Source organism: Procambarus clarkii, chromosome 31 (genome assembly GCF_040958095.1).
Source record: "Procambarus clarkii isolate CNS0578487 chromosome 31, FALCON_Pclarkii_2.0, whole genome shotgun sequence".
Classification (NCBI taxonomy): Eukaryota; Metazoa; Arthropoda; class Malacostraca; order Decapoda; family Cambaridae; genus Procambarus; species Procambarus clarkii.
In genome coordinates this window covers 17,422,953-17,444,781 of record NC_091180.1, presented here as the reverse complement: position 1 = coordinate 17,444,781, position 21,829 = coordinate 17,422,953, and the positions used below count along the sequence as shown (strand labels likewise).

General features: G+C 41.3%; 1 protein-coding gene across 3 annotated transcripts in view; it reads right to left on the bottom strand.

Moving 5' to 3' along the window:
• The window catches only part of S6kII (Ribosomal protein S6 kinase II), a 267,682-nt gene that overhangs the window by 86,987 nt on the left and 158,866 nt on the right, over nt 1-21,829 (bottom strand). For all 3 annotated transcript variants that reach the window (XM_069334420.1, XM_045743219.2, XM_045743220.2), the window contains 8 exons: nt 10,689-10,817; nt 9,866-9,947; nt 8,155-8,315; nt 6,638-6,744; nt 6,245-6,422; nt 5,783-5,948; nt 1,777-1,938; nt 723-865 (listed from right to left, as the gene is read on the bottom strand). In XM_069334420.1, coding sequence (XP_069190521.1) covers nt 723-865; nt 1,777-1,938; nt 5,783-5,948; nt 6,245-6,422; nt 6,638-6,744; nt 8,155-8,315; nt 9,866-9,947; nt 10,689-10,817 — 1,128 coding nt within the window. The remainder of the gene's footprint in view (nt 1-722; nt 866-1,776; nt 1,939-5,782; nt 5,949-6,244; nt 6,423-6,637; nt 6,745-8,154; nt 8,316-9,865; nt 9,948-10,688; nt 10,818-21,829) is intronic.

Sequence of the window (21,829 nt, the reverse complement as noted above, 5' to 3'; positions counted from 1 at the left end):
TCTGTGCAGTAGGTTATTGTGTACTCAACCACAGGACGAGGCTCAAGAGCTTCTACCAGGGTAAATTACCATGTCCATTTGCTTACCATGTTCACTGCATGCAAGTAATCCCTAACATTTCTCTGGTTCATGTAAGTTTTCAGTATCCACAGAAGTCAGTTGTAAAACAGTGAGGTGTGATAAAATGTTTGTTGACCATGGAGTGATGAAAGTGTTCATTAAGCAAAAAGAACACTAGTTAAGCATTAAACGAAGAGATTTAATTATGACATTAACATGCGAAATTGCTAACTCCTCAAAAAGTAGCAGAATATATTAGGACATAAGTTATGAGGTCATTACCTATAAACCAAACATGATTTTAATGAAGAGATTTAATACACAATATGGAAACCATCATGATACCATTACAGCTTATAATGTGTAACTAGAGTAAAGGCTATGCCCATGAGCCCAGGATGTAGGGTAAATGAGCTCGTGACTTAAGATTAGACATGTCAGTGGGTTTCATGATGGATAATGTCTACAAGAAAAGTTCAGACATAGATGTTGGTACAGTATTAAAGTAAACTGTACCTGAAATGTGTGATGATTCTGAACACTATACTCAACAAAAATGTTAGATAATATTAGGTAAGTAGCATTAGCACAGATTTGAGAGCACATTTAGTTTGGCAAGATCTACGGCTAGGTTACAAAACACTGAACACCAGATGGCATACCTTGCTAAGTGTGGTTTTCTCTGCAGGCTGCGACTGCATTATTTCAACGCCATCAACTTGATCATCTAATAGGAACGGCGCTACGAAGCTAAATCCCTTGAACATCTGGTGAGCATTGGCACTTGGGGGAACACCTGGAGAATCTGCAAGTGACCTTACATATTAGAACATGCCAAACTTAACCCTTAAAATGCTAAGCTATTTAAATGTCCAAAATTAGGTGCACATGAAAAAGTATTGAAAACTCAAAGATTAATCTCTTGCGGAGATTTGAGCACAAGAGGAAATTGCAGATAGTGATTGGGCCATGTAAGGGTTAAAGAATATAGTAACAGAGATCGTGCAGAGTATTTATCGTAACCTTATATCAACATTGTCATGTTGCTTTAAAAAACTTGTATCAATACTGTTTAAAAGCTGCCATGATACCGTACTGATATATAATAATTCAATACACACAGAAAACACAATAGCATGATATATCAAATGAACAGATCCACAAGGGCCGTGACGAGGGTTCGAACCTACGTCCGGGATGATCCCAGACACGCCTTAGTCGACTGTGCCACGACATGGTCAAAAGAATTGCAACCTGGAGTGCTACGTGTCCTCATGATTTGTTCAATAATTCAATAATTTTTTACAGTTATTTCCATGCATATCTTACAATTTGATCAAAGTTTGTGGTAAATTTTGGCCACTGGAAAAATATCTGCAGCACATCAATCTATCTATAACAATGCACACCAAATCAAAGGCCCTATCAGTACTGTTTTATAATGCTTTTCCTTTAGAAAGGGCAAAAAGCAGACAGAGAGAAGGTGGAACAACTATGGGAAAGGAAGTGTCAGAGAAAGAATTGTATACAGATCCAACAAGCTATAATGTAGTCCTGATGCAAATAAGGAGAAAAGGAAAGAAACCATCTACCAAAAACACAGTAATATATTAAGACCATCATATTCATCCTCTTGGTAACTGCTGCAAACACCAACACAAGGGTACTCTGAATACATTATAATCACTGCATACGATGACCCAGCATCAAACTAACCTCTAGGAGTTCGTGTGGTAAATTCTTGATCAAAGTAGAAAGTATCATCAGCTTTGGAAACTGCAGGCTTAAAAGGTGGTTCAATTTCCTTATTATAGAGCTTGTTCCAGTCAATACAGGCAAAGAATGGGTGACGCTTTAGTTCATCTACTCCTTCTGGACCTGGAGAATTCCAAATAATTCAATTACAATATGTACAATGTATGCACTTAAATGGTGCACATGTTTACAACTGAAACAACTTGATTTACATGTTACGAGAAAGAACTAAATAAAGTTAAAACTATTTGGAGATTTGTGTTTTTCGAGAACATTTCTACCCCAATATCCCATTACAGTGGTGTAAAGGCATTTTCCAGTAGAGGATTGACAAGTATTACAGGACAAATTCAAATTTCCCATTAATGAATCCCTCTAAATAACTACCCCAAATCCATCCAAACTTTAGATTTCTAAAAAAAAAAAAAAAAAAAAGTTTTCCATAGAGGGGAATGCAATTAAAACTGAATCATCCTTTCATTACATTTAGAAATTTCCATCAAATGTTTAATATTGTTTTTTTTTATTTTTTCTAATTCTGTTTTCTTTGTAAATATTACTCAAAATTAAATAGAAAGCAGCGACAAAGACAAGTGACATTAAAGAATTTAAACTTTCTAAGAATGAGGATATAGACGACTCCAGCAGCACTGCAGTCTGGAGCCACCCTTGGTGACGAATAGCCAGGCAAGCCTTAGGAGCTGTGGGGCCCAACTGGGAACATTTTTGGTGGGGCTCCACAATCACAGCCAAGGTCTGTTCTAGTAAAGTGATTTATTCAAAATATTATATCTTTTTGGTTTAGAAAACATTAAAAATGTAAGTGAACAGCATTGTTGGAAACAAATCATCTCTTTTTAGATTTCTAAAACCTTGTTATAAAAATGTTAACATTCTTGTGGCATTCATCACTGAATGTCTCAAAAACAAAACACACTACTTGATGTCTGCCTCATATTTGTATTCTATCATGAAGCATTCAACAGACAAACATTGGTTTGCAAGTTCACGTTGGTTTATGAATGGCCTTTACTGGTATGGCTCTGTTAGACAGCAGTTTTGTTTGACAAGACTGGAGTAGATTACCCTAGAATGGGGCCCAGTTGGGAGCAATTGGTCCAACTGGGTTAAAGCTGGCCCTAGTGAACAGTTAGAGAGACTAGTATTAACTATGTGTAATCACCCAAGTGTAGTTACAGGATGAGGGCTAAACTCGTGGTGTCCCATTTTCCCAGTATTCTTTGTCATATAATGCCTTGAAACTACTGACGGTTTTAACATCCATTACCTTCTCACTAATCTTGGTCCAACCGCCTACCACTCTTTTGCAAAATTGAACTAATGTTTTTTTAGTAGCTTTGCTTCCTTGGCTTAAATTTATGACCTTCTTGAAGTTCCTGGTTTGAAGAATCCTTCTTTGACAATTTTGTTGATATCCATTATTATTTTGTATGTAGTGATCACATTCCTTGTTTTTCTTCTATCTACTAGCTTTGGCACAATGAACACCTCTAACCTTCCCTCATAGCTCATGTTTTTCAATTTCAAAAGCAATTTAGTGGTATGTCTTTGTGCCTTTTTCAGTTTGTTGATGTGCTTCTTGAAGTATAAGTACTATACTGCTACATATTCCAATTTTAGTCTCACAAAGGTCATGAATAATTTGTTCAATATTTTGCCATCCATATACAGTATTTAAATGCAATTCTGAAGTTAGAAAGCATAGCATAGGCTCCTTGCACAATGTTCTTTATATGATCCTCATTTGACAGTTTTATATCCAGAACCACCCCTAGAACTCTTTCTTAATCAGAGTTATCAGAATTCTTAAAAGTCTTTCCACATAACTTGTAAGTTGTGTGTGGCTCATTTTCTCCTATGCAACATTCCATAACGTGGAATTTATTCACATTAAATTCCATTTGCCAAGTGTTGCTCCATACACTTATTTTAACCAGGTCACCATGAAGGGCATGACAATCATCTAAGCTTCTTATCTTTTCTAGCAGCGTAGCACCATCAACAAACATGTTCATACAAGTACGTACTCCTTCTGGTAGATCATTCATATAGATGATAAACATTACTGGTGCAAGAACTGAACCCTGTGGTACTTTACTAGTAACATTACTCTAGTATGATTACAATCATACTACTGATTACTATAATTTTTCTAACTTAGAAAAGTTTCTATCCACATCAGAAGTCTTCATGTCACCCCTCCAGTATGTTCCAATTTCCAGAACAACCTCTTATGTGGGACTGTCAAAATTATTTTTTTTGGTTCAGATAAATACAGTCAACCTAGCAATCTTTTTCCTCTAAAATCTCTGTGGTTCTATCATAGAAACAAAGTAGATTTACTACACATGATCTTCCCATTTGACAGGCTATACTGTCTTATTACTGTATCATTTTGCGCCAGGTGTTCTGCCCATTTAGTTTTAATAAACTTTTCTAGCGTTTTGATTACCATGCTAGTCAGTGAATCAAGCCTAGAATTGAGAGGATTTTCTCTATAATTATCTTTGTAGATGAACTATGTTTGCCTCTTTTTACACATATCTGCCAAGATTCCTGTTTATAAAGATGCTAGAACAATCAATTGAAGTAGATTGCTCAGCTCAGATGTGCACTCTCTCAGAACCCATGGTGAAATTCCATCTGGGCCAACCAAATTTTGCATTAACACATTTTGGAACTATTAATTTAGTATTTTACACATTTCCTTTTCATCCTCTCTAAATCTGTTCCCCATTTTTGACCTCTGGATTTTATCCTTCACCTGCAATCTGCTTTTAATAAATTTACATAATAGGACTGGTTCCGTTTTATATTTGTCCGGTATAGGGAGCCGGTCGGCCGAGCGGACAGCACGCTGGACTTGTGATCCTGTGGTCCTGGGTTCGATCCCAGGCACCGGCGAGAAACAATGGGCAGAGTTTCTTTCACCCTATGCCCCTGTTACCTAGCAGTAAAATAGGTACCTGGGTGTTAGTCAGCTGTCACGGGCTGCTTCCTGGGGGTGGAGGCCTGGTCGAGGACCGGGCCGCGGGGACACTAAAAAGCCCCGAAATCATCTCAAGATAAGGTATTCCTTTCTTAAAATGTATTTCTGCCTTTCTTCTTACTTTTGTGTAGATGTTTCCCGCTTCTCTGTATTGCTGGTATATTTGAGGCTTAGGCCTCTTCCTACACTGATTTCATTTTTTGTAGTTTGTTCTCTGGTTCTCTTGCAATTTCTGTTGAAAATCTTGTTTTCTTGTTCTACATCTGTCTTGTATAACCTGGATCTGGATTGTATCAGGGAGTTCTTCTACTCCCCGGCCCAGGGCAAGGTTCCACTTGTGAGAGCTTGCTTCAATAAGGTGTTGCTTGGAGCGGCCCGCATATCCACTACAGCCCGTTCCGTCTGGGACTTCTCGAAGACAACTATCCAGTTTTCTCTTGAAGATGTCCACTTTTGTTTTGGCAATATTTCTTATACTCCATGTGAGGATGTTGAACAACCGTGGACCTCTGATGTTCTTTAATACAATTCATGCTAAATACACAGTACCAGTATTTAGCATGACATTTTTTTCAGTTTCATTTTCCTCCACACTCAATAACATTACTGAAAAAACATCCCACTGACTTACAAGAAAATATCACTGGGTGTTTTCAATATTCCTTGATGCCCTACTACATAACATACAATATTCCTTGATACTGTACTGTACTCCAAGTGATAAATTCTGGTAAATAATTGAAAATAACAAAACAGCTAGAGGTTTCTGGCAACCAAAAAATCTTGTTCAATCAACCATTAGGCAGTGAATTCATACATCTTGCGATAATATACAGAGTTACACTGATTCAATATTTACTATTACTATTTCCAAAAAAGTAGATGCTTGGGTATAATTTTAACATTTTGAGTTATGCCATTATACAAATGATCACTATACATAAAAATCTCACATACCTGCACCTAATCTGTTTGCTGGGTTCCTCTTGAAGAGCGCCCGGAGGAGAGACTGTGCCTCAGGGCTCAGGTACGGTGGCATTCCTAATTTAGCTTTTAGAATTAATGTCATAGTTTCTTTCCTGTTTGAACCTTGGAATGGTAATGCTCCCGTCAACATTTCAAACTGGAAAAAATAAATAACTTAAAAATTTATTTCTTAGATTTACATACTGTATATAATAATATATGTATATACTCTACATAGTATATATGTATGAATGTATGTATGCATGTGTGTATGTATGTTCACACACTTTAAAAAAAAAATAGATCAGTATATGGGGTAGTGACCTGGATATGTACCATCCACATAGGGTTAGAAGTTAAAAAAACCTTACAGCTTAAACATATTTCAGCATTAATGATATTTTTCATAAGCCAGTGATAATGAAACTTTATGTAGTGATACTAAATGCTCACCAAAAGAACACCAAATGACCACCAATCGGCGGCTGTGTTGTGGCCCCTGCGGTTAACAACCTCTGGCGCCATATATTCCACAGTGCCACAGAAACTATACGCCTTCTGATCATCTAGCGCCTCCTTACATAAACCGAAGTCTGTGAGGGATATGTGGCCATCCGCATCTAAAAGTATGCTGCAAAATGAACACAAAATGACATTCAAACACTTGGTAAGATTAGTACTGTAGTATAAAACATCAAAATCTATAATGTGAATTTTAATAACAAAAGATCCAATACAGTACTGTATTGTATGTGGCACAATCTGAAAACCATACACCAATATTACAATGAACCAAATTATTATTACAGTAATTAACAGTATTAAAAAGATATCCATGAAACTTACTTTTCAGGTTTAAGATCTCTGTAGATAACACCAACAGAATGAAGATGATCTAATGCTAAAGCTAACTCTGCTAAATAAAATTTAACGTCCTCTTCTGTGAACATGATCTGTAAAAAAAATTAAAAAAATGATCATGATAGTCAACCTCCAGCATCTTCAACTGACACAAAAATACCACACACACATAAATGAAGGTATAAAACAATTTGCTGACAATATTGCACTGTTACACGAGACCATCTTAATGCAAAGATCACTGTCGCTAGATAAAACACCTCTGCACAAGAAGCTGAGAAACTAGGTCTGGATGACATGGGACAGTAACTATTCAAAGGACTAAATAATGTACCGCCTGTCCACGTTGAATTACGCACGTCAAATCCGGTACTTTATAATACACAACATTGAGTTTAAGATGCCTAGATCTGTTTTACATTTGTCCACAACCACTTTAAGAAAGTTCATTTCTGCTTTTCTCCTCACTGCTGTGTATTTGTTTCTTACTGGTTTATAGTGCTGGTATGTTTGAGGATTAGACCTCTTCCTACAATGTACACGTTTCCTTGTCTTTTCCTCTCTGGCCCTCAATTTCTGTTGGACCAATCCTGTTCTCTGGTTCTGTATCTCTGTTGGTGGGGTAGGGGGGGGGGGGGGGTTAGTGGTGGGGGTTGATGGAGGTGCTTAGTGGTGGTTGGTGGAGGTGGTTGGTGGAGGTGGTTGTTGGTGGTGGTTAGTGGTGGTAAAGTGAGGCTGGGGATTGGTAAGAGATTAGATTATACAGTATAAGGTATTAGTGGAAGAGGACCAGTGAGGTTCATAAAGCCTTATTTGATATCTCTATACTGTGCATGTACTGTGTACCTAATAATACTGTACTTGTACTGTGTACCTAATACATCATGTCACTATCTGTTCAGACTTAAATAAGGTCAGTAATACAACTAAGTACAGTACACCCATCCTAAAAGTCAGATTCTGACAGCTTTCAGAAGTTAAAGTATTGCAATTACTGACTGAAGGAATCTGGGAAAATTCTGTTTTAAATTATTAGGGTTATGATATGGTACTATACCATTCATAATGGTACCTATGGTACCATTTACAACTGAGACTACTGGGAGTATCTGTGACATTAGGTCATGGCTACAAAACATTTCGTGTAACTACATTCTAAGTTCTACTACAAGAATCTAAATGGCTTAAAACAAACGAGATGTCCCTTGAACAACCATACTTAAGTTTTGAAAGTTTTAACCGATACATAGATGCACTTCCCTGATATCAGACATACAACAAAATTATTCTGGAAAGCAAAAAACTAATTTATAAAGTATAATATAAAAAGATTGCATTTAGTCCTGGGGACCATTCAGGCTTGTTCGCATAAAGTATTATGTATCCCTATCAAGGATTCTTATTAGATATATCTGACAACACAATGTTAGTACTGTATATAAATTTTTTTTACAACATTTAAATAAAAAATGTAATGAATTTTATAGTAAATTTACTCTTACCTCTTTCGATAGTCTGGTGAAAAGATCGCCGCCTCTCAAAAAATCTAAGATTAAGTAGAGTTTTCCCTCTGTTTGGAAGGCATAATGCAGCTTCACTACAAATGGATGATTGACATCGGCTAGAATATCACGCTCCATTTTGGTCCGCACTCTGTCACGCACTGTAAGGTTAGGTAATCGTCAGGTGAATGTGCCAAGCAGTATAATTATATAACACATGTAGGGGATATATATAGACAGAATAGTAGGACAGAGTGAAGGAACTGTGGTTAACCATTTAGAACATTGGGGATTGAACGCCGATTGAGAAAATATAAATGTCATCACCGCATAGACCAATTCAAGTGAATGGTGTCACACTGCAATCTGACGGAATTATTATCAATCAATATTTGAAACAAATTATAATCTACAAGCAACTGTATGAATACAAAAAGTACAAGAGATACTAATAAAATATAGTTTATGTATTATTAAAGGATAATTTAACATTAAGATACGAAAATAACTTATTCTCTTGTTATTTTACGAGAATGTGGATATTGTAAATATCAAATACAGTAAAAACATTAGTTTGATTATAATTTAGTCTATCAAAGTATTAATTATAATTTTAAACTTTTTGTTTACATGAATTCAAGTGTTTTAATAAGAGCCAAACTTAAACTTTATTGCTTATAATCTTCAGACAGCTATTACTAATCTCAATCTGCACTTATTAGACACACAGGACCAGTGAATATGATCGAAGTTCTCGAGTGTCTTGGGGGCATAAATACGAGGAATATGAACAATGTTCTCACATTATCAGAACAGGTTAGAACCCGAAACAATGTGGACAAGAGAAAGCGAGCTCATTTTAGGAGGAATAATGAGGGATGAGTAGAAAGGGCATCCTCTAGTTATTACCGAGTCAAACAGTTTAGCACGTTTTAACATTGGATTGGATAAGTCTATGCGTAAGAGGGATGGATTTAAACAGGCCTAGCCTGGTATGGGCCAACAGGACTGCTTTAGTGCTCTCTAATTTTTATGTATCCATTGTAGTTCAGACTAGACCCCACTTGTTACAGCCAGAAATGTGGATAACATAGTTTTGCATTTGTTGCAACTTTTGGACACCCAAATGTTTTTTAATAATTTAAATAAAAGAATGTATGTGTGTGTGTGTGTGCATGATGACCAAATACTATTGAAAAGTAAATTTTTAATACTGTACATAATACAACTTTATTTAAATATTTTTAATGGTGAACACATATCTAGAATAACACGGCCATGATTTTATACAGTAGTTTATACAGACAATCCAAATAAATGAGGTAGGAATTACCATCACTACTACTTAATCAGAATTTGTCTGTTCCAATTGCGCCTCTTTATAATAGGGGGCCAAATAATCCAAGATCAACATGGCTGCAAATCTGGAATACTGTACCCCACCCCACCCCCCTTTTTCAAGCAATATTAGGCTTACAAGTGGTGTCTCTAGCCAACGACTGACCCATACCAGAATGGAACCTATGTAATCGACTAATTCCCAGATACAGTACCTATTTAAAGTCCAGTGAACAGAGGTTGTAAGGTAAGGTGCTAAAATGTTTCACCCTGCCCTGGAATCAAACCTGGGACTAATTGACTATAGGCTGACCACACTAGTCACTAAATGGATGAGAGAAATGCAAGGGCTGTATACAAAGACTAAACATACCCTTGAGTGTGGCCTTCTTGAGCACCTTCATGGCATATAAAGTACCAGTGTCCTGCCCACTTATCTTTCGCACCAGAAAAACCTGCGGAAAAAATATTTATCGAACATTTAACAGCAACCCAAAGAAGCTCCAGTGTAACATTAAAAGGTGATAACTGCAGCTAGTGATAGTCAATGAATTCTCATCTTAGATTTGTAAAATGTAGTTTTATACTAATTTTAGCAGGAAATATTAGATTACCTACTTAATAAATCAGTAAAGAATATAAACAAGTACATATTTAAATTTAGTAAAATCCACTTTCTTAAAAGGAATTTAATATCATTAATGACATTGAGGCAAGTGTCAGATTATGCAGCATCATTTAAATCTTGGAAACAAAATTGATACAACATTTAGTGTTCCCATAGCAAGCTTGCATACAAATTGTGCTGGGAAGAGGAGGGTGTTGCTACAGTACTGTACTTCATATCTAATAAAAAAAAGGGACAATATTTCCATTAATTTATTGAAACACAAAACATACTTAAGTAGGATGAAAATGCTGAGGTCGTTCAATAGGATGGAAACCACATACATGAACTCCCCGAGTACGTACGAACGTACGTACACACGCACTACCAAATAAACCATGATAGCCATGTCCCTGGGGAGTCCAGGGACACACATTGATTCCCAATGAACTGCCTTAATATTTTCTCACAGATACAACACGTTCTTGTGATTACATTGTGCACATTTTAGCTTTATCATGAGTGTCTTTACTGTTCAAAATATTTAGTACAAGTTTCCCCGGAGTCGCCCAAATGAATATAGACTTACCTTGCCGAAGGATCCTTGACCAAGGACCTTGAGGAGCTCAAACTGGCTTGGGTCCGCCTTGTCATGACCTTCTGGCATAATCTCGCACACCTCAATCTCGTGAGTGCCATTGAATTCTCCATCTGCCTCCTGTAGAGGAAACAAAATAACATCAGTACAATACATATTTACTACAAAATTAAATGTTGATAAGGATTACTTTTTCATGTGTTAATAAATTAGTTCACAAATTAATCTTAGGAAAGGAGGTTACACATTTTAAAATAATGTACATTCAAAATACATAAATACCACCTTCCTAATCTTTCCCCAGTCCCCCCCCCCTCCCTCACTATTCCACTTCATCCTGCCCTCCACTCTTACACACCCTCACTCACCCCCCCCCCCCTCCACTCACTTCAACCTAACTCTCCCCTTCACCCACCACTAAGGTTTTGTGAAATAAATAAAAAGTTGCTTCCAGTGTTATGTACGTACCAACTCTTAACTTTGGAACTATCAAACACGTCTGTCTGTTCACTATAAACAAAATTTTGTAAATGAAACAGATCACCTCCAGACCTGCTCCATGCACAGCTCTTAACATTGTGCACTCATTAGAGGCGTTGATGCCAATGCAAATATCACCGATAAAGCACATTACAACACTCCCAAACAACACATTACAACATTCACAATCAACATACAGCAACATTCCCAATCATCAACACTGCAATAACTCAAGGCGGGACAACACTAGTAATTTGAATAGTATGAGGATTGTGGTTGGAACCCTAGATTTGGAGGCTCTCGTAATCCATCCTATAATTTTTCTAGCCGATTATTTGCTTGGTCTTGCTCTCTAAATGTTCAGCCCATTCCCCTAAGGTTTCCCAACGTCCAGAGAACGGCCAATTTAAATTGTCCTCTCCTAACCTACCAGAGGACCCAAAACAGAAAACGGGACAGTGTGTCACTTTTGCCAACAGCTGCCATTTTCAAGTACGACCATTTTTGGCCTTATGTAATGCATACAGTGGCGCCTCGATTAAGGAATTTAATTTGTTCCGGCACAGAGCTCGTCATGTGGAAAACTCGTCTTGCGAAACAACAACAAAACTGTCGTAAAAGGTGTCCGAGAACCAGCGGGAACGCTCGTTAATCGAGGAAAAGCTCGTCATTCGAGACAAATGTTCTGCGAGTGGCTTGCTCAATACTCGAAATGCTCGTTACTGGAGCCGCTCGTCACTCGAGGTTCCACTGTACGTGCAAAATGCAACGTACAGTACTTTGTGGAGGACACATTCAAATGTTAGGGCGTTATATATGATTATTCCCAGATCCTTTACATACTGCTTTCCTACTATGTGCAGATCTGACTCTTGAACCCTGTATTTCAGCTAAGTTTTTAAGTTTTGACATACCATAGTACCTGGAATTTATCACTATTAAACATGTTATTTTCCAGTGCCCAATTAAACATTTAATCAATATGAGCTTGTACAGTACCATGATGCTGATCACATTTTATATGCTATCACGCCATGATCACATTTATCAAATGCATTTGAAAACTTGGTGTAGACACCTTCCGCATTTTGCTTTTCTTCCAATGCTTCCCTGATTGGAGGCCTGATTCCAATCATATGCTACCATGATTGTGTCATAGTGGTTGAGTAATTGCAAAAGGCATTTCCTTCCTGCTCAAAATCCATGCTGACCTGGGTTATGATGGTCATTGGTCTCCATAAAACTGGAGATCTGACTCATAACTCTTTCAAAACGTTTATTGTGTGCGATGCTAGTGCAACTGGCCAATAATTTTTAACCAAGCTTTGCTCCCTTTCTGGTGTAGGGCGCTAGAGCTTCTGTTATCTCTACTGTATCCTAGCAATTTCTCCAGATGACAGCGAGCGCTCGTGCTGCGAGAGCGATACATAATAGCCTTACACTTGAGAAATATTAGAAGGATTGGTTCCATATCTGGACATGGGAATAACCACATCATGTGCAAGATAGCTCTATTGAAATGCAAAGGCGGGATGGACCCGATGAGAGAGAAGTCTATCAATATCAAGGGCCCAAGACTGTTCAACACTCCCACTACACATAAGAGGCATAACTGGCCCACCTCTCGCAGTGTTTGAAAGAGAACTCGACAAATACCTCCAAAGGATACCTGATCAACCAGGCTGTGATTCATACGTCAAGTTGCGAGCATACCTGGAGACGGTTTCCCGAGTTCTACTCCATGTGCCCGGCCTGGGCTTGTGATAACTTGGCCCAACAGGCTGTTGCTTGACCCATAAAATCAGATATTATGTTCCTAACTCTGCTCTCCTCTCACTATATTATGCACTAATCTACCCCTATCTTAATTATGGTATCTGTGCATGGGGGTCTACCACTGCAAACCACCTTAAGCCCATCATCACACAGCAAAAATCTGCTATCAGAATAATAACTAACTCTGCTTTCAGACAACACTCAGCTCCCTTGTTTAAATCTCTAAACTTGCTAAATATTAACTCCCTCCACACATTCTCTTGTGTCAACTACATTTACAAAACCCTGTTCTTAAATGCAAACCATGCTCTGAAACTCTCCCTGGACAGATGTAATAGGACCCATTATCACCACACCAGAAATAAATATCTCTTTGATATCCCCAGGGTCAAACTTAATCTGTGTAAACACTCTATGCAAATTAAGGGACCTAGTCTATGGAACTCACTCCCTAGTGAATTGAAAAACTGTAAAACTTTTGCCTTATTTAAAAGCAAAACCAAAAAGTACCTAACTTCATCTATTTAGTTTCCTACACTGAGCTTTAAATTTGCTCTGTACCTATTGGTACCCAATCTCCTAATTTTTATGTAATATCAAACAACCTTATCATTGTGTTCATTGCTGTCTTCTTTTATGTGCTAGCCATATGCTGTATTGTGACTACCAATTTTTGTCAACTACCATTCAAGCTGTCATTGCAATCAATCTTATATTGTTTCTGCTGTATTGTGCCTACCAATTTGTTGTCAACTACCATTTTAAGCTGTCATTGCAATCAATCATAGCTACCTATGTGCTTTAATATACTGTACCTATAATTTTCTCTCATCTTTTTTTTTTTCATTCCATGTAATCTGTTATCATTTTTTTTGTCTATAAATTTTGCAAGTATTTACCTCCTTAAAATTTTCTTAGATTAAGGACCTGCCCGAAACGCTGCGCGTGCTAGTGGCTTTACAAGACTGTAATTACCATAATTGTATCCTCACATTCCTTATGTACATTCTTGTATATGCATAAATAAATAAATAAATAAATAAATAAATAAATCCACTACAACCCGGTTGGTCAGGCACGTCTAACAAAAACTTGTGTACGTGGATCTTAAACACATCCACCTTTGTTCCGGCAATATTTCTAATGCTGACTGGGAGGGTATTGAACAGCCGTGGACCCCTGATGTTAAGACAGTATTCTCTGATTGTGTCTATGGCACTTCTACTTCTCTCTTGCTGTATTTCCTTCCATACCTTTCACCCAGTAAGTTGTTATTCTACTTCGCAAATTTGGGACCTGGCCTTCCAATATCTTCCATGTATATATTGATACCTTTCTCGCCTCCTTTCCAGAAAGTACATTTTAAGAGCTTTTAGACGGTCCCAATAATTTAGTTGTTTTATCAGGGCGTTTATTGTTTTGCAATAAAACAAGTAAATATTTGTTTTATTTACAAATTATGTTTATAATTTTGTTGTTTATTAATAACAACTATGTCTATGTTTTACAAGACATAGTTGTTGTCTATGTTTTATCATAACATAGAACGAAAAGGCAATGTAAAGGATTTGGGTGTACTCATGTCGGAAGACCTTACCTTTAAAAACACAATACAGTAGCCATCACAACTGCAAGAAAAATGACAGGTTGGATAACAAGAACCTTTCACACTAGAGATGCTATACCGATGATGATACTTTTCAAGACGCTAGTGCTCTCTAGAGTGGAGTACTGCTGCACAATGACAGCCCCTTTCAAAGCTGGATAAATTGCTGACCTGGAGAGCGTGCAGAGATCCTTTACTGCTAGAATCCACTCATAAAAACATCTAAACTACTGGGACCGACTAAAGATCCTAAATCTGTATTCTCTTGAGCGCAGGCAGGAGACACACATAATACACACAGAAATCACAATAGCGTGATGCATCAAATGCACAAATCCACACGGGCCGATTAAGGCTCAGTCGATTAAAGCAGTAATCTGGGATGCTCTCGGACGTTGGTTCGAATCCTCGTCACGGCCCTTGTGGATTTGTTCAGATATATAATAATTTACAAGTGGAAAATAGTAGAGGCTGGTCCCAAACCTGCACAGAAATAACATCACATGAGACCAGGAGGCATGGCAGGATGTGCAGAATACCCCCGTTGAAGAGCAGAGGTGCCACAGGTACTCAGAGAGAACTATCAACATCAGAGGCCCGAGACTGTTCAACACGCTTCCACTACACATAAGGGACTTAACTGGGCGACCCCTCAGTGTTCAAGAGAGAAACTCCAAAGGATACCCGATCAACTAAGCTGTGACTCGTACGTCAGGCTGCGAGCAGCCGCATCCAACAGCCTGGCTGACCAGTCCAGCAACAAGGAGGCACAGTCAATGACCGGGTTGCGGAGTCGCTGAGCCCCAAAATCATCTCGAGGTATCCTCAAGGTAAGGTAACCGTACATGTTGTCTGTATTCCCTCTAATTCAAGTCTCTCTCCTGCTGTGAAAGGGGAAGCGTGTACCGAGCAGTACTCAAGACGGGTCAGCACCAGTGATTTAAACCGTATTAGCATTGCTAATACCGCCATCGCCGCCTCCAACAGCCTGGTTGACCAGACTACCAACCAGGAGGTCTGGTCAGAGATCGAGCCATGAGGACGTTGACCCTGTGAACCGTCCCATGGTAACCGCAAGGTTAGCTATGACCCCCCGAGAGGTCCCTTCCAGCCTCACTCCCTGCTATAGTGTCCGTGTTTACAATTCTCCATATTAGATGGTGCAGGTCAAAGCACGATAATAACTGGTATTGGGTTTGCCAGATTAAAATAACTAGTTATATTTTATCTTTTACTCCTAGTACCTCTCAGAAGATCTGAGAGACCTCAGGAGATCTGAGAGACCTCAGGAGATCTGAGAGACCTCAGGAGATCTGAGAGACCTCAGGAGATCTGAGAGACCTCAGGAGATCTGAGAGACCTCAGGAGATCTGAGAGACCTCAGGAGATCTGAGAGACCTCAGGAGATCTGAGAGACCTCAGGAGATCTGAGAGACCTCAGGAGAATCATCGCAAGGTACCTCTACCACATTATTTGTAGAATTAGAGCTCTGAACTGCTTCTGTTTTAGATTTTAGAATTTAGCTTCTCAGAACGAAGTATCCATGTAGCACGGGCTATGGTGAGCCCGTAAGCTCTGAGCATATAAGGTCCTCTCTACAAGCTACTCCTCGAAGTGATAGTTACACTATCGCCTTTATATAAATTATATTCAGGTATCCGGGTCTCGCTGTCCCAAAGCCTCTCCCGTGTGGGGTTGCTGTGACAGCCCCAAGTACTGCCTTTGTCTCTCTGATGACAGCTATGAACGCCATTGTGTCTCTTGCCTTTGTTTATTGTCAGTGCCAAGGAACAGTGCGTCAAGAACCACAGTGCCAAGGAACGGTGCGTCAAGAACCACAGTGCCAAGGAACAGTGCGTCAAGAACATACTGACGTAAATGTAAGCAAACGCAGGCGCGAGCACTAACGCAATTAGGCCAATCACATGCAGATAGCCGCATTAAGCTCAACAGAACAAGCGCGCAGAGATAGGCCAGATGCGCCTGAATCATCACCACACAATGACCTAGACTGCCACCATGAATGCATCCGTCATTCCTAATATACCGCGGTGGAGATTATTCTGAGTGAACAATTAACCACCTACCACTTGCCACCATTCCGTACGGCGTAGTGGTGATGGTGTAAGTGTTACACCAGCCAGGCCTGTGTTGTTCTGGTGACCTAGTGACGTTATCATAACACAAGCGTCCTCTCTCTCTCCCTCTCCCTCTTCCTCTCTCTCTCTCTCCCTCTCCCTCTCTCCCTCTCCCTCTCCCTCTCTCCCTCTCCCTCTCTCCCTCTCCCTCTCTCCCTCTCCCTCTCTCCCTCTCTCCCTCTCTCCCTCTCCCTCTCTCCCTCTCCCTCTCTCCCTCTCCCTCTCTCCCTCTCCCTCTCTCCCTCTCCCTCTCTCCCTCTCCCTCTCTCCCTCTCTCCCTCTCCCTCTCTCCCTCTCCCTCTCTCCCTCTCCCTCTCTCCCTCTCCCTCTCTCCCTCTCCTCTCTCCCTCTTCCTCTCTCCCTCTTCCTCTCTCCCTCTTCCTCTCTCCCTCTTCCTCTCTCCCTCTTCCTCTCTCCCTCTTCCTCTCTCCCTCTTCCTCTCTCCCTCTTCCTCTCTCCCTCTTCCTCTCTCCCTCTTCCTCTCTCCCTCTTCCTCTCTCCCTCTTCCTCTCTCCCTCTTCCTCTCTCCCTCTTCCTCTCTCCCTCTTCCTCTCTCCCTCTTCCTCTCTCCCTCTTCCTCTCTCCCTCTTCCTCTCTCCCTCTTCCTCTCTCCCTCTTCCTCTCTCCCTCTTCCTCTCTCCCTCTTCCTCTCTCCCTCTTCCTCTCTCCCTCTTCCTCTCTCCCTCTTCCTCTCTCCCTCTTCCTCTCTCCCTCTTCCTCTCTCCCTCTTCCTCTCTCCCTCTTCCTCTCTCCCTCTTCCTCTCTCCCTCTTCCTCTCTCCCTCTTCCTCTCTCCCTCTTCCTCTCTCCCTCTTCCTCTCTCCCTCTTCCTCTCTCCCTCTTCCTCTCTCCCTCTTCCTCTCTCCCTCTTCCTCTCTCCCTCTTCCTCTCTCCCTCTTCCTCTCTCCCTCTTCCTCTCTCCCTCTTCCTCTCTCCCTCTTCCTCTCTCCCTCTTCCTCTCTCCCTCTTCCTCTCCCTCTCTGCTTGTGGCTCTCACATCTGTGCTTCCTTCCTCACCTCTGACTCAGTTGGATGTTTCACCTTCATTCTGCTACCCCATTATACACTATCATCATACACTAGAGAACACACCATACACCACACAACCACGACCATACCGGGTGATTTCGAGAGTTGTTCTTCTATCTTAGCCTGGTCTGTGGCCAGTCTTCCCTAGTGATTGTCTGGTCTGTGGCCAGCCTTCCCTGGTGATTGTCTGGTCTGTGGCCAGCCTTCCCTGGTGATTGTCTGGTCTGTGGCCAGATCAGACAATTATGGAAGTTAATGTTCTCTTTGTATTCTTTAATTGTTCATGTGAGCATAAATACTTTGCACTTCCTGCCATATCTCTCACTCCAGTGTCTCTCTCACTCACGAGATGCAGGCGAGGAGTCACAATAACGTGGCCGAAATATGTTGACCAGACCACACACTAGAAAGTGAAGGGACGACGACGTTTCGGTCCGTCCTGGACCATTCTCAAGTCTTCTGAACTATGAGATCTCTTGTGGTGGTCGCTCCATGGTGTATATAGATACTTCCTCAATGATTATATGAGTGCTGTAAAGCACTTCTCTCCACCACTCTCCAACTCTGATATCTCGCTTGCCTTTAAAGAGGGATGTAAGGGCTGTGCCGTGTTCCATACAAGATGGCACCTTTGAGGAGTGCCAGCATGGAGGTGGCACCCCCAGTTTTGAAGGTTCTCGTTACCCGTCCATACACCATACACAACCACACTACAGCACCCCCCCCCCAAACACACACCCCACCACACCCCCAACACACACACACCAAAAATCATTACTCAGAGCATGAGTCACCGAGCAGCCAGTATTTACAGGCCAGCTTCCCTCTATCTTGTGTCCCCCCCCTGCCCCCCCACCTCCATCCCCCCCTCCATCCCCAGACCCTCCCCTTCCCCCCCTCCATCCATCTAGTCTCCGCACAAAAAAAAATCCAAATAATCCACATTGTAAAATGAAACCCTGAGCCCATTATCCTTATTTGTACCTGGATTGTACCTGGTTGATGGGGTTCTGGGAGTGCTTCCACTGCCCAAGCCCGGCCCGAGGCCAGGCTGGACTTGTGAGAGCTGGGTTCAACAGGCAATCAACCCACTGCAACATATAATTGTAGACTTGATATTGGGACTTAAGGCTAGTAGAACAGATACACTAATTTCACTTAAATGACAATACAAGCGCCCTGAGGAACACTGAGGAGACTAAGTATCTGTGGCAGGTCCACGGGCTATAGTTATACACGGCTGGGGGGGGGGGGAGGGAGAGAGAAAGACCTGGGGGTTGATATCACGCCAGACCTGTCCCCTGATGCTCATATCAAGAGGATAACATCAGCGGCATATGCCAAGTTGGCTAACATAAGAACGGGCTTTAGAAACCTGTGTAAGGAATTATTCAGAACTTTGTATACCACATATGTCAGACCAATCCTGGAGTATGCGGCTCCAGCATGGAGTCCATATCTAGTCAAGCATAAGACTAAACTGGAAAAGGTTCAAACGTTTGCCACCAGAATAGTACCCGAGCTGAGAGGTATGAGCTACGAGGAGAGACTACGGGAATTATACCTCACGTCACTGGGAGACAGAAGAGTTAGAGGGGGACATGATCACCACATACAAGATTCTCAGAGGAATTGATAGTGTAGATAAAGACAGACTATTTAACAGAAGGGGCACACGCACTAGGGGACACAGGTGAAAATTAAGCGCCCAAATGAACCACAGACACATTAGAAAGAACTTTTTCAGTGTGAGTAGTAGACAAATGGAATGCATTAGGCAGTGATGTGGTGGAGGCTGACTCCATACACAGTTTCAAGTGTAGATATGATAGAGCCCAATAGGCTCAGGAACCTGTACACCAGTTGATTGACAGCTGAGAGGCGGGACCAAAGAACCAGAGCTCGACCCCCGCAAGCACAACAAAGTGAATACCACTAGGTAAGGCTCTAATCCGCCAGTACCTGTAGCATCCTCCAGCACCACTACACACAAAGGCAACTAACAGTCACAAAGGCGAAGGTTGTGCAGTAAAGGACACTACAAACAGCACTAGAACACCGTCCACCATCTGACCCCACAGTTCAGAACACCTTGACCACCTGAACACACAACCACTCAACACCAGGCTACACCACCAAGCCACCAGGTCTGGGATTAGGGATCATCAGCGAGGGTGATTAGGAATCAACCCCAAGAGGGTGATTAGGGATCAACTACACACTCCCTCTCTCTAAGAGGGAGGGGGAGGGAACACTACAAAACAACAGGTTTCCGTAAGACCATTAACAGGTGTTCCCAAGAGAGAATAAGAGATTCGATCCCACCCGTTCACGGTACCCTGACGTTCTGTTACAGGTAGACCTACAGGTAAAGGCCTAGGTACTACAGGTAGGCCTAGGTACAAGAGCTAGAGCAGCAACACTGGCTTCCTGTCACCGTTATCTATCTTATCAAGGTGAGACATTCCTGACCCGGACCCTGTCTATTGTACACCTGGCTGTCACCGGGGTATTACCTTCTGCCACACACCTGTAAGGTGCTTGAGGCGTGTTAATTACTACCGCCAAGTTCATTAGGCACATGTATAATTGGTTTAGTCAAAGTGCCTGCCTTGCTCCAATGATGCAATCACCTAGTTTCCCTTAATAGCAATGGAACATTACAGTGTATTGTGGAGGGATTACGCGAGTGTTACGGGGAATACATGATACCTTGCCTTGCGGCTACCTTGCCTTGGTTTCTGGGATCAACGTCCCCGCGGCTCTGTCTCCGACCAGGCATTCTGATCGATGGTCTGGTCAACCAGGCTGTTGGACGCGGCTGCTCGCAGCCTGGTTAATCAGGTATCCTTTGGAGGTGTTTGTCAAGTTCTCTTGAACACTGTGAGGGGTCGGACCTCTATACTATTTTCCACGTGTAAATTATTATGTATCTCTCCCGCCTGCGCTCAAGAGAATACAGATTTAGGCATTTTAGTCGGTCTCAAAGGTTTAGATGTTTTACTGAGACCGACTTAATTGCCAAAATCTGTATTCTCTTGAGCGCAGGCGGGAGAGAGAGAATGATTTATACGGAAAGTATTTGAGGGACTGGTCCCAAACCTGCTCACTGAAATAAACGACATGAGACAAGGAGGCAAGGAAGGTTGTGCAGAACACCTCTGTTGAATATTATGGTTGCAACAGACACGCTGAGAGAGAGAACTATCAACAAAGACTTAAAGACTTGTTCAACACTCTCCCTCCACTGTACACAAGGGGCATAACTGGCCGACCTCTCACAGTGTTCAAAGGAGAACTTCATAACGTCTTCAAAGGATACCTGATCAACCAGGCTATGAGCAGCCGCGTCGAAAGATGCAACCCCATTCTCCTGTTTAGATAGTAGTTTTTGTAACTATGTGCACCATAGTACAAAGATTGACATACTAAGCAATTAGATAGTAGAACTTTCTACTATTCACTTTATAAGAGTCGGAAAAAATAAAGCTAAAAAACAAACTTAAATATTCCCAGGTTATCTTCTTGAGATGATTTCGGGGCTTTAGTGTCCCCGCGGCCCGGTCCTCGACCAGGCCTCCACCCCCAGGAAGCAGCCCGTGACAGCTGACTAACTCCCAGGTACCTATTTACTGCTAGGTAACAGGGGCATTCAGGGTGAAAGAAACTTTGCCCATTTGTTTCTGCCTCGTGCGGGAATCGAACCCGCGCCACAGAATTACGAGTCCTGCGTGCTATCCACCAGGCTACGAGGCCCCCCAGGCCTAGTGTAGCGCACATATGTACTATATTAGGCCTCAGATATCGTGTATTAGGCCTAGAAGGTTAGGTTAGTTTGGCGTTGCAACATATGTAGAAAATAGTTCTCCATTTTGTCCAACTCAATAGTTCAGATTTCTACTGTGTAATGTGGTTGTAGTGTGGGTATGTAGACTACTGTGCTCGTGGGTACTACAAGTACTGCCACACCAGGGGGGGTTACCTGGAGGTGCTTCCGGGGCTTAGCGTGCCCGCGGCCCGGTCGTCGACCAGGCCTCCTGGTTGCTGGAGGCAGCTCAAAGATGTACAATCAATATATTCCACCATATTCCATTGCTTATAAT